Source organism: Contarinia nasturtii, unplaced genomic scaffold (assembly GCF_009176525.2).
Source record: "Contarinia nasturtii isolate CC-2019 unplaced genomic scaffold, AAFC_CNas_1.1 Cnas_scaffold_285, whole genome shotgun sequence".
Taxonomy (NCBI): Eukaryota; Metazoa; Arthropoda; class Insecta; order Diptera; family Cecidomyiidae; genus Contarinia; species Contarinia nasturtii.
The window spans coordinates 2,939,323-2,956,821 of NW_022197640.1; the positions used below are offsets into that span (position 1 = coordinate 2,939,323).

General features: G+C 34.8%; 1 protein-coding gene across 1 annotated transcript; it reads right to left on the reverse strand.

Annotated features, from left to right (window-relative positions):
• Nucleotides 1-48: 48 nt before the first annotated feature.
• LOC116337417 (cytoplasmic dynein 2 heavy chain 1) lies at nt 49-17,499 on the reverse strand. Its single transcript, XM_031761973.1, has 44 exons — nt 17,398-17,499; nt 16,650-16,987; nt 16,093-16,177; nt 15,817-15,943; nt 15,587-15,711; nt 15,044-15,379; nt 14,531-14,892; nt 14,283-14,449; nt 13,786-14,209; nt 13,269-13,645; nt 12,897-13,106; nt 12,514-12,766; nt 11,490-12,428; nt 11,279-11,418; nt 10,997-11,213; nt 10,103-10,901; nt 9,941-10,017; nt 9,685-9,867; nt 8,776-9,616; nt 8,516-8,568; nt 8,398-8,426; nt 8,181-8,306; nt 7,826-8,096; nt 7,510-7,754; nt 7,333-7,438; nt 6,979-7,259; nt 6,755-6,887; nt 6,541-6,651; nt 6,235-6,454; nt 5,939-6,171; nt 5,650-5,872; nt 5,210-5,541; nt 4,341-5,143; nt 4,081-4,251; nt 3,875-4,025; nt 3,222-3,800; nt 2,886-3,107; nt 2,673-2,813; nt 1,341-2,586; nt 1,180-1,259; nt 815-1,096; nt 618-748; nt 434-533; nt 49-355 (listed from the first exon to the last, which is right to left on the reverse strand). Exons 1-44 carry the CDS (start codon nt 17,435-17,437, stop codon nt 104-106), a joined length of 12,561 nt encoding a protein of 4,186 aa, XP_031617833.1. The 5' UTR covers nt 17,438-17,499; the 3' UTR covers nt 49-103.

Sequence of the window (17,499 nt, forward strand, 5' to 3'; positions counted from 1 at the left end):
CAAATTCTTTTTATTGAAAAGCCAATTTTTTGAAAAATCATGCAGGACTTATATTATTATGATAATAGCTATTTATTGTGATTATTTTTTTGTTGTCAAATGTTCAAATGTCAGCCACAATAAGTGCGGCTCCAGACAGAATGACTGAATCATAAGAGGCACCAGCTGCTACATTTAATGAGCAAATAAATGTATTACGCGCTGAATTGCTATATAAAGGTAATTCAACGTTATGTTTGTCGCTGTGAATAGATTTCGTTGTATATGTCAAAGTTAAGTTTTTGATTATTGACGGTGATCCAAATTCGGGTAAGTTTAAAACAATTTTATTGTCCTTCCATGCAGCGCCATCAACCTTCAATGCAAAGTTTAAAAGTAATAATTATAAATGTTTATGTACCATTTCGAGAAAGAAGGTTAAAAATCAAACTACCGTTAGTGCTGTGACAGTGGTTTTTGTTGTCGGTAATGAATGCACTTGACCTGATAAACTGGAAACAAGTTCTAATTCACATGTTGATGTATCAAGTTCACTACAAAAATAAAAATAAAAAATATATATAAAAGCCAATGAATCATCAAATACACCGTGAAAATGACACGCAATTAATAATTACCGTGCATTTTGCAATTTCAATGCGGCCAAAAATGATTCGACATTATAAACTTTGGCGAAATCGATTTCCTCGCCGAAATCAATGTGAATACTACCCTGATACCGACGTTCAGCCTCAATGCCACGGCTTACCTAAGAGAAGAATCACAAAATAATTAGTGAATAATCGAAAAAGAATCAATAAGAATCACGGCTTACCACTGCCTTGATATAATCGACAATGAATCGCGGTCCTGACCAAATCTGACGCCATTTAAATGGCACTTGATTTTCACATATTATACGAATTAAATTCAATGTATCACGCGTTAACGATGACACATCCTTCATTGCAACATGAATCATACTCAACGTGTTGTAAATGGTTTTGAATATATTTTTTGCCATCAGAAGCTCTGATATGACAAAAAGCGTCCATGGATTTGATGAATCGGTACTTTGCATTTGAATTATGTCGCTCGAATTTGTCAAATTTACACCCTTCAGAGAAGAATAAGAGATTGTTATTGCAATCTTTTTTTGATCATTTTTGATGCAATTGTATTGTTTGCAAAGTAACTTACTTCGTTCAATTTTCGCCAAAGACTAAGAATCGGTTTGATTCTTTTATCGAAATTCCGGGTGTCCATTGAGAGTTCCGAGTCTGAGTGACAAAGCACAGCAATTGATTTAAATAAGAAAATTGAAAGGAAACTAAAAACTATGAAGATAGGTCAATACTTACGTCTCAATTGCTTCAAAATATTGCGACACATGATTGCATCGCGAATTAAAATGGTGACCGATGACAGGCCAAATGCCTCTGGATTATCAGCATCCGGTAAACGAAATAGTGCATTCAAATAATCTTGAACATTGTTCGACAATGGAATTGGGCATTTCAATTCAAGTGGTGACCATGCGTTTGTCATCATTTTATCGTTGAAAAATTCGTCAAAATTGGCTTTCAAAATCAATTGATCTCGTGAATTATCAATTCGACCGCCGTACGCAATGAGACGGCACATTTCCTTTAAAATTGACCAATCCATTTTAAACGATGCCATTTTTTCCATCGAACCGATTATATCAATAGCTGCTTTCAAATCGGCATCCGAAAATTCATATGGTTTTGTCCAACCTTGTGGTACAAATGAGCGTCTTTCTTGTACAACAGCATTAAAAATGAATAAAGCGATGTAAATTTTTAATAGTTTGGCATCTCTTTTCTTATCCAATAGACTTCGCCACTGATGAATCAATCGCTGAACTTTCGATTTTATACTATTGGGCGCTTCGTATAAAACCTTATTGCACTTATTCAATAACGATTGCGGAAACACACGGATTCCATCACAAACAAGCCAAATACGAAAACCATCGCAAAACGATAGCGTTTGTAATAATTCATTCAAATCGTTTAACCAATTTGGCACTAGTTGTACATTTTTTATGCAAATCCAAGTGCCATTTTGTGCTGCTTGTCGAATTTGTTGCATCACACCTTTCTCTTGACCTTTTCCAATGGCCATTTCCATGAATTTATTGCTACCAAATTTATGATGCGAAAAATCGGACACATCTTTTGATGGATCAATTTCACCATTTGTAATAAATAGAATTGGTTCATCTTCTTTTGTTTCATCGAATAATTGTTGAATGCTTGGTTTTAATTCGCATGGAACGTTCGTCATGAGAAGCTTTGAAAGCGACCGTGTCATTGTGGCGATAAGTAAATCTGGCCGGAAAATTTGTGTGACTAAAATTTTTTGCAATTCGGTTACATGCACTGGTAAATCATTTGGTGTTGTACTATTCAAAAACGATCGCCATAACTCTTCATTTTCCAATTGAAGTTTATTGTACAAATCATTGTGATTTATTTTTAATGATATCACCTTTGGTGCAATCGATTTTTTTATCCAATTTGGTATTTCATGATCACCATTTTCATCGACCAGCGCAAAGTTTGTAATAAATGATTCCCATTCCTGCAAATAATGCGAAAATAGTTTAACACACTTTATGTGCACGAAAATATTTGCTGAATGCGAATAAAAAAAATAATTGTTTCCACCTTTTCCGGAACGAATGCAGGATGTGCTCCCTTGAGTATATGCAATGCTAGAGCAAAGTGTTCGTCTTTTGGCAACGCACGACTTATCATATTGTAAGTTGACTTGACTACTTGTTCGAATATTCTACGTTGATCAAACTCCTGCAAAAATTTCAAGAAAACATTATCGAAGTTCAACAATTCCAAGTTCTCCATTTCGTATCGTTTTCATACTTTTTCCAAACTGATGCCTTTCACATAAAGTGACATGAATACATTCACAGGCATTGCATAGATTTGATTTATTCCCACATATAAACTGGCAGCACGACTGCATACATCTTTGTATTGATCATATTCGCTCATTAATTTTCTTTTGATTTCAACCGATTCATGTAGTGATTGATCAATTTGTGAACTACTTGTCTTTACTTCGTTCAGTGTTTCTAGCAATTTCTGAAAATTCAATGAAAATAGATTATTTAACCAAGCACAATGAAGGGGCTGTTGTTCTCGCACTTTTCCGCTGCTAATTCTGATTCAAATAAATCGTTTTTTTAAATAACTTACTTCATTTTTCAAAATATCGCCTTGCGATTTCGATAATTCAAACAATAACTTCTCTTGCAATTCTTCTCTCTTCTTAAGTAAATCACTTTCATTTTGTAGCAATGAAATGCGCTTCGTTTCCAATTCAGGTTGTTTCACTTGAATTGACTTGCTCATTAGTTGGTCCGTAAGTCCAGCAATCGTAGTTGTAAATGGAATGACCATAATAAAGGTATCAAGGATTCTAGTTTTATTTGAAAACTGACCGGTGCCCCTTGATGATAAAATAACTTTGAAATTTTCATTGAAATCAACCAATTTGTTTCCAACTTGTAGAAATTTCTTATTGAAACGCATTTGAACGATGCACGAAATGATCGCAAGTAATGGAGGTTTAATTTCACTACAATCATCCACAATTAACACTTTACCAAATCGAATGGCCAATTCAAGAGTGTAGGTGAAACGATCGGAATGTTGCGTTGTTATTTCGTACGGTATATCTTTTGAACTCAAGTACTTCAACAACCAATTAACGGCACTTTTTGTCGGATCATTCAGCATTGGAATCGGCGTTGATCCAAATGGAGTCGTCAACACCTGATAAAAACAGTTTGAAAAATAAGATATACATCCACATACATTAAGTACATATATTTGAATTTTTAACATACTTTTGTTAATAAAGCCGCATTTTCCATCGATTGAACATCGGGAGTAAGACCCATACTCTCCCATATTATACGATCTTGTTCGGATAGAATTCTATCCATTACATTGACATCTTCAAGTTTGAGTTTTGCACAAATCATATCCATCATCGTCCTTGAATTTAAAATTGATATAGTATAAAATAGCTTATTTCAATATTCATACGTACTGTCGCTTCTCAAATGAAAGATGTGATAGATGTGTGATGGAGAATGCAATCAAAAATGCATTTAAATCAATTTGGCCGATATTTTTGTTTATATCCTGTAACTGTAGCTTCCAATTTGCATATTCGCTGCTAAGTTTGGTAACTAGAACTTCTGCCGATTGCAGTGTGTTTCTAAAAAAAACGTGAGAATTTGTGATTGAATGCAAGAGAGTAGTCTGTTTTAAAAAACAATTGACGTGATTCAGTCTTTCCATGTTTACCTAGCCGTTTCAAGTTTAAGCTCAAGAACGGCCGCCTCTTGTGTATAAATGTTCAATTGCACTGAGAGTTCTTTGACGCGTGCATCAACATCGTCTAATCCACTTTTCAATAATTTCATATTATTTTCGGATTCGCGTAGATTTCTCTGTAATTGTTCTTGTTCTTCTTCCAATGGTTTGATGCTTTGTACAACTTTGCAATATTTTACATTGGCAATAACCCATGTGGCGAGTGGAGCAGCAGCAGCCGATGCACGTTTTGCATTTTTCAAATCAAACGATTCGGCTTTTGCGTTCATTAATTTTGCGACAGCATTACAATTTTCCATACTAATGCGAGCCGGATTCAGTGATCGAATATCTTCTTTAACGCCACGCTTTGCAAGAAATGATTTCATACTGTTCCACGAAGTGTCACGTGTACCCATCAAACGCAGTACACCTTCCAAAATATCTCGAATAATATCAGGCGGTGCACGAAGTGAACGAATTTCAGACAATGCTTCCGTTTTGATTTGACCAACGGCCGAAACGGCCTCATTCAACATCGGTTCAACTTCACGCAATTCAAGCTCAACCGCTTCTTTTCGTTTCTTTAATAATAATTCATTTTCTTGGGCTTTATTTTTCAATTCGAGTAAATCGTCCTTTTGATTCGACGCACTTTTCATGGTTGACGCAATCATTTCCAAAGCATTATTCGCCATTTCTCTCTTTTCGGCCAGTGCAACTTCCTGTTTTTCTGCATCTTGTTTCAAACTATGAACCACTTCGTGAGCCGATGACAACTTATCCACACCAGTCTATTGAAAAAGTTATTGTAAATTGAAAGCTTTCAAATTTATTACATTGTTTCACTTGAACTTTACCTGAAGAATATTTTGTTGTTTCTGTATAGTGAACAACATATCTCTGTATAGTGTACCATAAGTGAAAATTAAATTTCGAAAACGATAAGCCGATTCATTCCATTCAGTCGAACAAAATTCTAATATGTTCAAGTGTTTCGGTGCGGGAATTGTGTCACCGCAGAATTTTTCGGTCAATTCCTTTGCCACATATTCGGAAGATGCAATTGGTGTGCTTGATATCCAAACGATTTCAGTGGATTTATAAAGTGATGGATAACTTTCGAATAATTCGTCAATGCTATGACTTTCACTTTCCAAACAGAGGACAATATGAAGACGCTGATTTATTCCTGAAATTAGATCGGTAAAATTTGAATTTTTTTTTTGTCATATTAGTTAATCGAAGTGTATTTTTCCATCGAATATAATCCGAGTTGAAAAGGAACGATTTTCGATACTCGACCAAAAATAAGCGCTCAATGACTCTTGGAAGCCGTCCTGTTGTGCAGCCGATTTCAATGGTTTGGCGATTGTTTCCAAGTCATCACCAAACAAATTCGGTATTTCACTGCCTTCCAGCACCGCTTCGATTGGATTCATAATTTCAGGCAAATATGCAATCCACGCATGTTCAACAAAAAATGCCACATGATGTTCGTCCAGTGCAGCTGATTGCATGGCCTATTGTTTGAATTTTGAAACGAAAACCAATTGTTTTGAACCACATAGACAAATTACAAAAATTACCATTTTTAAATCGTTATAAAAGTCATTGATGTTGTAATTTTTAACAGGTGTTATTGATGTCATGTTAATGCCAAGATGCGTGCAAGCAATATGAAGTGCATCAATCTTATTCGATCCAGTTGGACCAGCAAGTAAAATGTGCGATTCCATTCGCGATAATGTACGACAAATCGAAGCAGTCGCATCCAAAAGTAAATCATTGACAACGGTGTATAGGACAATATCTTCCGTATCTGAAAATGAAAATGTTAATGAAGATAGATGAATGTTTTGTGTTTCATGTTACACAAACTTACTGCAAATCGTAATATTTCGATTTACAATATCCGTCCAATCTTGTTGCGTCGTATATTGTAATGCAGACGATTGGCTTCCGCTCGGTACAAAAAAGTGATTCGATTGATCAATATCAAATAGAGTTCGACTTGAAGACTGCAAAATTCGATCAAATTTATCTTTATGTGGTTCGGTGGTCAATCGATTCCGGAAAATGCACTTCATCTCATTGTAAAATGCCTGTCGCGTACCAAATTATTTGTTATTAAATATAAATGCATCTTGATTTTCAAATCTCAAAAAGTGTCAATTTAAAGTTTGTTTACTTGTTGAAAATAGCTCTCCGGATAAAATTTCAAGCCATCGATCAATTTGGATAGCATTTTTGGTGTGAAAATATAGTGATTGCGTTGATCTCTGGTGAAGTTCTTGTTAATCTATAAAATACGTTCACGGTGGGTGAACCAAATTTAAATCACGAATGAAAAAAAGAAACGAAATGTTGAATCAATTTTAATATTCATTGTGAACACCATATACCTCGTTATACATTTCAATGAGACATTCGACAATTTGATTAACACGTTTCTCATTGATAGCTGGCTTGAAGCGAGCACTCATCGGTGAAAATTGGTTTTTCATTATTAAATTCAATTCCGTGTCATTTGGAAATCTGTAAAAAAAAAATTAATATCACATCAAGGAAAAAAATAATGCTGCTCACCACACAAAATTAATCGAATTAAATCAATGTATTAACTTACTCAGCATAAAAATTCTGTACAATCGATAAAAAACGCGGTGAAAATTGATGCTTTTGAATATTAACCATCGAACAACAAATAATTAAGTCGGTAACATTTATCCATTCGAGTAATTCAGTATAGAAACCGCAACGTCGAATCAATTGTACAATGAGCTCCATAATTTCACAGCTACCATACTTATCGATGTTGCACAAATCAATATTTTTGAAAAATAAAACCGTTTTATTGAGATGTGGCCGATACTCACGACCTTTCAAACCAGTTATAACCATTGAGTTCTGCACCATTCAATAACGATTTTAACATATTAAATATCACTTAAATTCAATCCAATGAGCAAATATTTAATACCTGTTTTAACATGTATAAAACATAAGATGCGGTCAATTGAGAGCTACAGTTTATCGTCAACAATTGATAGCCGTCCAAATCATTAACAGCAGCATGCAGAAGAAGACTATGCAAAATAATTTTTAATGCCAGTTTTTAAAAATGGATTCGTTTACTCGTAGTTTAGTGAATATATACCTCGTTCCAGATCCAGACGGTCCAATGATATTGAATGGGATCCCTTGCTCAAGATAAATTTTTAAAATGCTCAAATACGTTTTGATTTTGGTCGTTTTTATCAAAAAGTTTGCAACATTATCAATTGAGTCTAGATCAACCATGCCATCGGATTCATATAGTTCGACTGCTTCGCGATATTTATTGAAGAAACAATATTTGCTTTCCTTTCCACTTGGTATATAGATATCAGCCAATTCAAACACCTAATAACATTACATTCACCCGAAATTGTTCAAACAATGTCAACATTTTCAATCAATTACATTGTTATTACCTTTGTTGCAAATGCATCATGATATTTTGGTTCTAACGCATAACCCAAACAATAAACAAGCCGGACACAAAACTCTTCCTTCAATCGAACATCGTTCGTATAGTTTAGAATATTGCAAATGTTTCCGATTGTCGATAGTTCAATTGACTTCTTTTGTAACCAATTGAATGCTTTTTTAACATATTGTTCGATGAGTGTCTCATACGCATCCGGATTTGATTGCATAATGTAACGTGAATCGAATATTATTTGTTCGGATAAATCGGATGCGCTTGAATTGAAAGCAGAAAGAAGTGTGTGTGAAAATTTGTGGCGTTCCATTTTAAATGCAACTATTTGCAAATAGATTGTTTACCTCAAGTTTACAATTCCCATTCGAGAAATGGTTGCCGGAGACGCATGTATTAGATCGTGCGTTTCAAATATAAAGTTAACATTGTCACCGAACTGAATACGCCAACCGGATGGTAATGTTAAAAGTCTGTCAAGAGAAGAAAAAAAAGTGTTGAAATTATTTCGCAAAATGGTGAGTCGAACGCTATATTCTCGTTTTTTTTTTCGTCTATATTTACTTGTTGTCATCGAGCACCGAGTTTAATGCCTAAAATATGGTTTAAATAAAAAAAAAGCTTAGTTTTACAACAACAACAACAACAAAAACAACAACAAAACAATCGTTCCAAAACATACTTCAATCCAATCTGGATCAATTTCGCCGTCGCATATAATCCATGAGCTCACATCTAAATAGTCGAAATACAAAGATACAGTGAAGCAGAAAGAGATAAAGAAAAAGAAAGACATAGAGAGAGAGAAAGAGGCAGCAAGCGAGCGTAAAAAGTTTGGAAATGAAAAACAAAAAGAGAGTTATAAACAAATTAGCAAATGAAATCAAAATCGGTTTAAGATGCAAACGATAAATGTTGCATTGCGATTATAGTTCTACAAACCGGCATTTTCTTCACTAACAGCAATCGCAGCCGATGTTAATGTTCCATCATTCCATTGTCGCGTATCCGGATCGAGATGGCCAAGCAATTGTATGCGATTCATCGATTTCGGTGAAATCGTATAAGTTTTAATTACTTTGCCGGTGTTTAAAATGGCTTGTTTCAATAGCGATATAATGGTAGTTTTTCCACAGTTTGGCGGCCCTAATACAACGACACCCATACGCTTTTCCAATTGCTCGTATAGCTGTAAGCACTTTTCCAATTGTTTTTCGTTTTGTTGCATATTCAACTGATCGAACGCCTGCTCAATGGATTGTTGTAAAACATTTTGTTGCATCTTATCGATGGTTGTATTTGCAAAAACATATCCAATTAGCATATCAAATCGTTTGCAATCGTTTGCTGTTAATTTCGACATTGTATTCATGCGAAGTGCATTAACGGCCAAACGCATTTCAAAGTCTTCATCACGTTTCCGATGATTGGTGTCGTTGGTGCTGTTGGTGGTGTCGGTATCGTTGGCCATTTGTTTTAATAAACACCCACAGGCAAGCAAAACGGTTTTCAATTCGCGTAAGCCCCATTCATAATGGCATTGTGGTGAAAGCATCTTCTTTGCCATATTAAATAATTCAACCATTTTTGCGCCAATTGTTTCGGCAAATTCGAATCCTTCAACAAACAATATAACACGTGCAATATCTTTTGGTTCCGGTTGTTGCATCACTATTGGCCGAAACAATGCTTGCAAATTCGATGGTAATGTTTGCCGTCCACCATATGCTTCACCAGCCGGATTTAATGTTACAAAAATGCCACAATGCAAATTCAGTGGGATCTTAAACACCGAACGATAATAATATGGTATAAATAATGAATAAAACAAGAGATAAGAGCCGAACATACCTTTTCACTAAAAATGGTGACGGTATCACTTTTCTGTTGAATGGCACTTTGGATTGGTTGAATTATCATCGATAGAACCGACAGTGTTGCTTCTTGTAAACGATTAAATTCATCAAAACAACCGAACGCCCCACATCTTGCCAAACCGGATAAAATTAGGCTGATTGCGGTAACATCGACATTCTGCGGAATGATTTTATTTCAATTTGAATATTGTTTCTTTTTTCTCACTATAAAAATTTATTTATTTATTTACTTCACTGCAATTAAAAACGAGTACTAATCGTCCAAGCATTGCACCCAAAGACTTGACACATTCCGTTTTACCCGTTCCTGTCGCAGATGGAAACAAAATATGTTGTTCAAAACAAAAAGCGAATAGACCGAAAAATAAATCATCATCAATTCAAAATCTTACCAGCCGGACCAAATGGATTTCCACCCAAGCCCAATTGCATGGCCTGTGTCAATGTCAAATAGCAATTATGCGTGAGTTTTGTATCAACTAAACGGTTCACATTTCCCAAATATTCGTACGAATATTCAAATTCGGCTGAAACCATTTTTATCGTGACCACTTTTGTGGTGGAATTTAAAAAAAATTTCATTTGTTGCGTCCAACCCCAATCCAATACATTTGTTACATTCTCATCAATTAATTGTTGAACAATCGTTGCATGATGCACTAAATCCAATAAAATTGATCGCACTTTGATTTTCGTCAGATTATCGATATCCTTTGGTATTTTCGTTGTATAGTAGACGATTTCATTCTTAATCGTCTTTAAATGCGTTTGAAGATTCATTGCACTAATCGCTTTTTCTGTTTGCTTTGTGAATTGAATAGACCGTGCTAAGCAAATCACCTGTTCCGGATACGATTTTATCACATCGATGCTAAATTTATCCACTTGACTACATCGCACAATCAAATCGATTAACGTGTTTTTGATTTGTTTGAGTAGATGGCTCAACCATGTTTCAATCGGACCAATCATTTTAATTGGCTCCAATAGTTTAACATCTTCATTTTCAGCGCTCATAATTTTCACAATTGAAGTTGAACCATTATTTTGGTCGATTTTTAAACGATTTATTCCGGGGAAAAGCTTTTTTATATGCTTTTGAATGATTGGCTCTTTTGTCGATTGTCCCAGTAATTCCAACAAATCATCATCACTGAGGAAATAAAATCGTGGAAATGCATTGCGTTTTGTCTGTGCAACAAAAAAAAAGAGAGAGAGAAAAATAACAGAATTCACTAAACCATTTCATGAAAACACTTTGCGTGGAACTGATGTGCAAAACATACGTTTATAAATACAGTCAGAGTGCTTTGGCATCGATTTAGTTGATTTTCGAGTGAATCGATGATATTCGTAATGCCATGCACTTTAACTAATGACAGCACACGTGGATCGCTTGCAATTTCTTTCATTATATAACGGAAATCTTTGTTGATTTGCTTGAATACAGCACCTTCGGACAATGGATTCTCGGTACCAAAAATCGGTTCCAAATAAATCCACCTAAAAATTTATTTGAATATTAGTGTCACACTTGAATGTGGTAAGATTTTTGAATGTGGTCATACTTTCGTTGTATTTGACTTAAACTTGTTAAAATATGGTCAGTTGATGCAAGACGTGATTCCCAAATTTCCGCTTGGTCTGCATACGATTCGTATGCCGATGAATTTTTAGCCGATTGCAATAAACATTGATTGTCGCCAACCTGCAAAAAAAAAACGTTTTTTTTTTTCTTTAACAAAAACAAACTAATTGTTGTAAATGAAAAACGGCCACCTTATTTTGAATCTCTTGAAATTCTTTTATTAGTGTGATATGATTTCCCAGTGAGTCGGTGTGCGTGAATGTCTTCAATTCGGCTTGTACACCCCATTGATCTAATTCGCTCAAAGCTTGACGTACAATTTGTTCAGATGCCGCTTTTCTAACCAGCTGATGAATTTCATCGGCATTTTTAACCAACACATCTAAATCACTCAGTGTGTCCTTCAATGTAATATCATGGAATGGTTTATACGGTTTATTCATAAGATAAAAGATTTTTGCCCAATGCTTTTCGGTCAAACCATCGCTTTGAAGTGTTTGCAGAACGGGTGCAGCTGCTTGTAGACCCTTTAAAATCTTGTTAATCCTTTTGGTGGCAATCTTTTGGTCATTTGTCGAATTGGTTTTGCTCAACCATTTCGACATAAAATCGGTTAAAATGTATGGTCTTCTTCGGTAAACTGTCCATTCTTCACCGCAAATATTATCAAATTCGCTTAAAAATTGTTCAAAATCTTTCCATTGTTGTCCTTGACTCTCAATATCGCTCGTAATTTTTTCAAAAATTTCCGAAATTTCCGATGCAAATGTCATATTATATTTATTACAACTATTTTCCAATTTTTCTTTTTGCTCTTCAATTGTAAGCCAACTACGTAAACGATCTTTAAATAATTCTAAACTGGCCTCTTCATTTTGTTCCAATTCGGTAATGGTTGCGTCCCATCGAATTTCAAATCGTTCAATTTCATCTTTTAAATTGGCCATTTGAACTTCAATTTGACTTTTCAACACATCAATTTGCACTTTCAACGATGCACTATGATTATCAATCAACGGCTGCAATTGCTCCCATTGATTAAGTATACCATTCAATGCACTGACCCGTTCTCGACACCAACCAGCCAAACAAGAGTCCTTCGCTTGTACTGAATGCAACATTTCTTGCATCTAAAAGTTGAAATCAAATAAGCTATCGAAAGTTTTTCGATCCTTTTTTTTTATTTTATTTTTTTCGATTTCGTTCAATTCTTACCGTCGACAATTCGGAAATAATTTGTTCACATTTCATAGCCGATTCCTCAAAATATTGTTCTTCCATCGAAACGGGCACCGTTTGCAAAACTTGTGACGATCTATTCAAAAAATCTTGAAGCATTGTCAAATCTTTTAAAATCGATGAACGCAAACTATATGTTAAAGTTTCCCAATATTTTCGGCTAATAAATTCAATATCCGATCGAATCGGTGACGTATTTATCATAAAACAATCAATTCGACTCTCAGTTCTGAAATGGAAATTATTTTATAATTATTCATCGGCCAGTGAAATTGAAATGAATGCAAACTTTTGATTTTAATTTGGCTTAAAAGCCATCAACGTTCAATCGATAAATTGAAATATTTGTTATGGTGTACCCTGGTATTTTAGCAATTTGTTGACTGAATTGTTTGCAAGCTTTGAAATTTTTGTCCCAATCGTCTCTGCTTTTCAAATAAATTTCGCATAAGTCTTCTAAGTTCACACAGCCCAATGTGACAAAGGGTCGCCAAGCCTCTTGAAACTCAATCAGTTGTTCAAATAAATTCTCTGCTTTGTCATAAAGTGCAGCGAAACGGTCACGATTTCTAAAAATGTTTTATTTTTTAATTAGTTCGACTTCAATGGATTTAGTTTGATGCGTTTCGTTAAATGAAAATGCAAAAGTGGCTCTCTATCTCTCTCTCTCTCTTTCAGTTCTCAAAATGCGAGAGAAAGAAAATAGTTGAAATGTCTAAGTTTGAGCTTACATGTCAACCATTGCTTTAAAAATGTTTGTGCTTTGATCGGATAGTCCTTTGAAGGTGAGCGGTCGTTCGATAAATCGTCTAAGTTGTGAGTAGTAAATGGAGCGTATTTCTTCCATCGTTGGACGATATTGAATCTCTTGTTGTCTGAATACAATGTCAATGTGAATATCCGGTAAGCGATGGCTTAAATCTGAAATTCCAATCAAATACTGATATTCCAACACTTTATAAAGCTGATGATCCCAGTGAATTTTGAATGCTTGTAAGTTTGTGTAGCCTTTTGTTTCGAGCGTTGTAACAATGTTTCGTAGATTTTTCATTTCATCTCTCCACACATCACTTTGCCGCAACAAGTCTGTGTTCATTAATCGCATGACCTAAATTCATCGGAAAAAGTACCGCACCAACAAAATAAAGAACATTATAGAATGATTATTTAAAAAAAAAAAAAAAAAAAAAAATCGTTCTCTGTGCAAAATGGCAAGAATTGCCATTTCAGACAAATTGGCACTCTTACAATGATTTTCGTCTTTTCATGGTATTCGGTTAGAAAATTGTTGTCACGAGACAAATTATTCACAGCCACCTGCAACGTTGACACATAACGTTCAACCGAACTTTCATCGTTCCATGCGACCGATTCGCTGCGCACCAAATTTGATAATTTCAATGCATTTTGCAACATAATTGGACGAACGCACGGTATCATTCGATCACCGATGGTATTATGAAAAGTAGCAATTTGTTGCAATTTTCGAGCATGGCCCATAAATTTGATTGCATGCATGGCCGTATTTCTCAACTCGATTGGAATGCGAAAACCAAGATCTTCAAATTCACGAACATCACTGCAAAACATCACCAGCTTTGGCTTAAACGTAACTTGCATCAATTGACGTCCATCCTTTTCGAATTCCACAACCGGTTTGTCATCCTTCAATCTAAATTTGCAATTGAATTTTAAGATTAAAAACAAAAGGACAACGTTCATCAATTCGTTTATATAAACCATACGTTAAATCTCCCATTGATATTGATGTTAGAGATTCATCGCGCCATTGTTCAAAGTTCGATTTTAGCCATTTTTCGGTATCCTCTTTCAAATCATCCAGCGACTTTTTTATCAATTCATATCCCTCGACATCTGTCACCACAAATAACACCATTTCGATTTGATTCAACTATAAAACACAAAAAAACCCAAACAATCTAAGTTATAAGAAAAATTCCAACATTTCAAATGCCATCAATGTGGTCTGTACTTCATTTTGAAATTGTTTCAATTCTTTGGTTTCCCAACAAAGTGATGAAATTTCCGAATCGTCTGGACATTTTTTTGGTTCAGCCAATAATTCTTTGAGCTCTTTCATCAATTTATGAAGCGATTGCAAAAAATGTTGTCGTTCAGCCGATAAAAGTTCCATAATATCGGCACTTTTTAAAATTGTTTCATATTTTCGAAAAACTTGAATGATTTCGACGGGTTCATCAAGGTGGGTGTGTAGCTTTGATTTCAATATCATGGAAATTTTTTCGTAAATTGGCTCAAGAATTTGTTCATATTTTTCAATTGCACGTTTCCATTTCTTTTCGCCAATGGTGCTGATGTCATAAATCACGATATCTAAATGTAGAGAAGCATTCGATTATACATGGTATATACAAGTGCAAGTATATTTCGATTGTATTTCGAATAAAAAAAATGTGTGTTGTTAGTATTAGTTTGTGTGTTTGGCCCAAAATTTTTCGTAAATTAGAAATCAATCAAATGAAACCTCTGAATGGAATGAATATCCGCCGTACGCTTTTGTCTATCTGATTGATTTCGTTGAATAAACACACAATTTCCTTGTAAACATTGCGAATGGCTTGAATCTCCTGCAGACGATTTAAGTATTGTGTTGCTGTTTTTGGTATGTGCGGGCCACCAATCCAAGCGTGTCGAGCGTAATTCGGCCAAAATAATCGCGTTAACGAGTCGCACACTTGTATCCAAGACTCAATCACCTCGATAATATCGTTCAATGTTTGAAACACATGCAATGATTTGACATCCCAAACATCATCAATTTCATGGAGCCGATCCGAGCAAAATTCCGTTACGTTCAACGCTGTTATGTTGTGGGCCATTGAATAAAATCCGAAAGGAAGAAATGGAAAAATAATGGAAACGAGAACGAAAAATGTGAAAATATAAATGCGAATAGATAGATTTGAATTGTTATCTTGTGTAAGACGTCACTCTGATGTGTGTGTGTGTGTGAACGGAACGAACACGAACAAAATAAATGAATGATATTGAGAGTTACAAAACCTACAAATAATATCCATTAGATCAATCATTCGATTTTGTGGATAGTTTTGCGGTAGTCGCCATAATTCATCTAGTTGAGTGTGAATACTGTCCAGAAATTCCTCCAATGAGTTGATTGTGGCAACGTTTCTGAAAAATGTCCACGGCATTTCAAATTTGTCAATTGAAAATTGTTTAAAGACATCATTTGGTAATGAAGCGCTGAACGACGAATAAAATGCTTATTTCATTAACCTGAGCAATTGATTCAGCTTTTCAATGGCCATTGAGAACACGTTCGCCGCTTCTTTATCCGACTTGGCCGATGCATTACGAGACTTTTCGCTCCAAAAATTAATTTCGTGCTGAATCGAATGAATGTCTATTGCAAACCGGATAGAAAGTGACGGTCAGATATATAAATCGAGAATAGTGAGAAAATGAAATGATTGATAAAGAGAGAGAGAGAGAGAGAAAACACATGGTTTTGTTGAACATGTGATTTAAATGGTATTTTGTGCATTCTCTTACTTGATTGAGGTAAACCAAGTGTTAAACCCAATGTCGAATGCAAATTTTCGATAAGCACTTGCAGATCAGCTGGATATTGAATTTTCTAAGAACGAAAAAGATAGAAATAGAGCAAATTAGAAATAAAAAAAAGATGAAAAACGAATATCATGTGACGGGTCTCCTTTTTTTCAAGTACGGAGTACTCTGCTGGTATTCTAATATATACACAAATATCATATTGAAAATTCGATTTGAAAAATGTACTTTTGGCGCTGTTAATTTACACTTATGAAACCTACAACATTGATCGACTCTCCTTCAAAACGAGAGAATATTATTGCCTTCATCGTCCAATAACAAGAAAAAAAGGTGACGATGGCAACATTAACGACGAAACCACCACCAACGATAGAAGAATGTCAATGAAAATTTAAAATAACGGCCAACGATACAGATAAGGAAAGATGAAAGTAGGCGCGTGAAACCACACATGTAGTGATAAGCAACAGCAGCAGCAGCATTGGTGGCAGTAGCAACAACAACAACACCTTTGTGACTTTAAGTTGTTAATTTACCTTGGCAACATACGGTGAATATACTCTTGATATCGAATTATAAATAGATTTAGCTAAACCACCTTCCAGCGTCAGTATACCCAATGGAAATACGATGTTGGTAGTTGTTGTGTTGTCATCGGTGTCAGTACTTGATTGTCGTGCAATGTTGGCGCTACCGATTTGCGGAATTTTGTAGAAAACTAAACAATTTTCATCTTCGGTTATAGTGTGGCTGAAAATCAGTTTATCGCCATGATTTATTGCAGTCAACACCGTTAGCTCGTTGCTTTCGAGAAATTCTCTTATCGCCAAATCATCATACGTGTTGGTTTTTCCATGCAATGAAAAATAATCGACTGAAATAGAGAAAATATATACATTGCATAAAATGTATGTTAGCAGTTTTGTTTTATCGTTATTTTTTTTGCAGTTATATTTTTTCTTATTATTTCGTTTTGTTCGCAATGAAAATAGTTTTTAGCATACCAAAGCAAGCAACTATTGCAAACAGGTGAAATAGATGCACATGCATGGCATACATTCATAGTCATCCGGCTCTACACACAATCTCCAAATGAAATTCAATAGCAACAAAAACATCGCATAACAATCTAGGCAAATATGAAAATCTACATTTTTGCATACGATGCAATTCAAGTAACAATAGTGATTTTGCATTTTTTTTCCCATTCTCTCACACAAACACATACATACACATTTCAATAATGAAAAAGAAAAACCAAACAGTATGAAAAAACAGTCTTACCCGAGGTATTTAAAATGAATTTGATTTTATTGCTACTCATTTGTTCCACAAATTTATTGCACGCAGTGAACAATTCAAACTAAATATTTGTTGTGTTGTTAT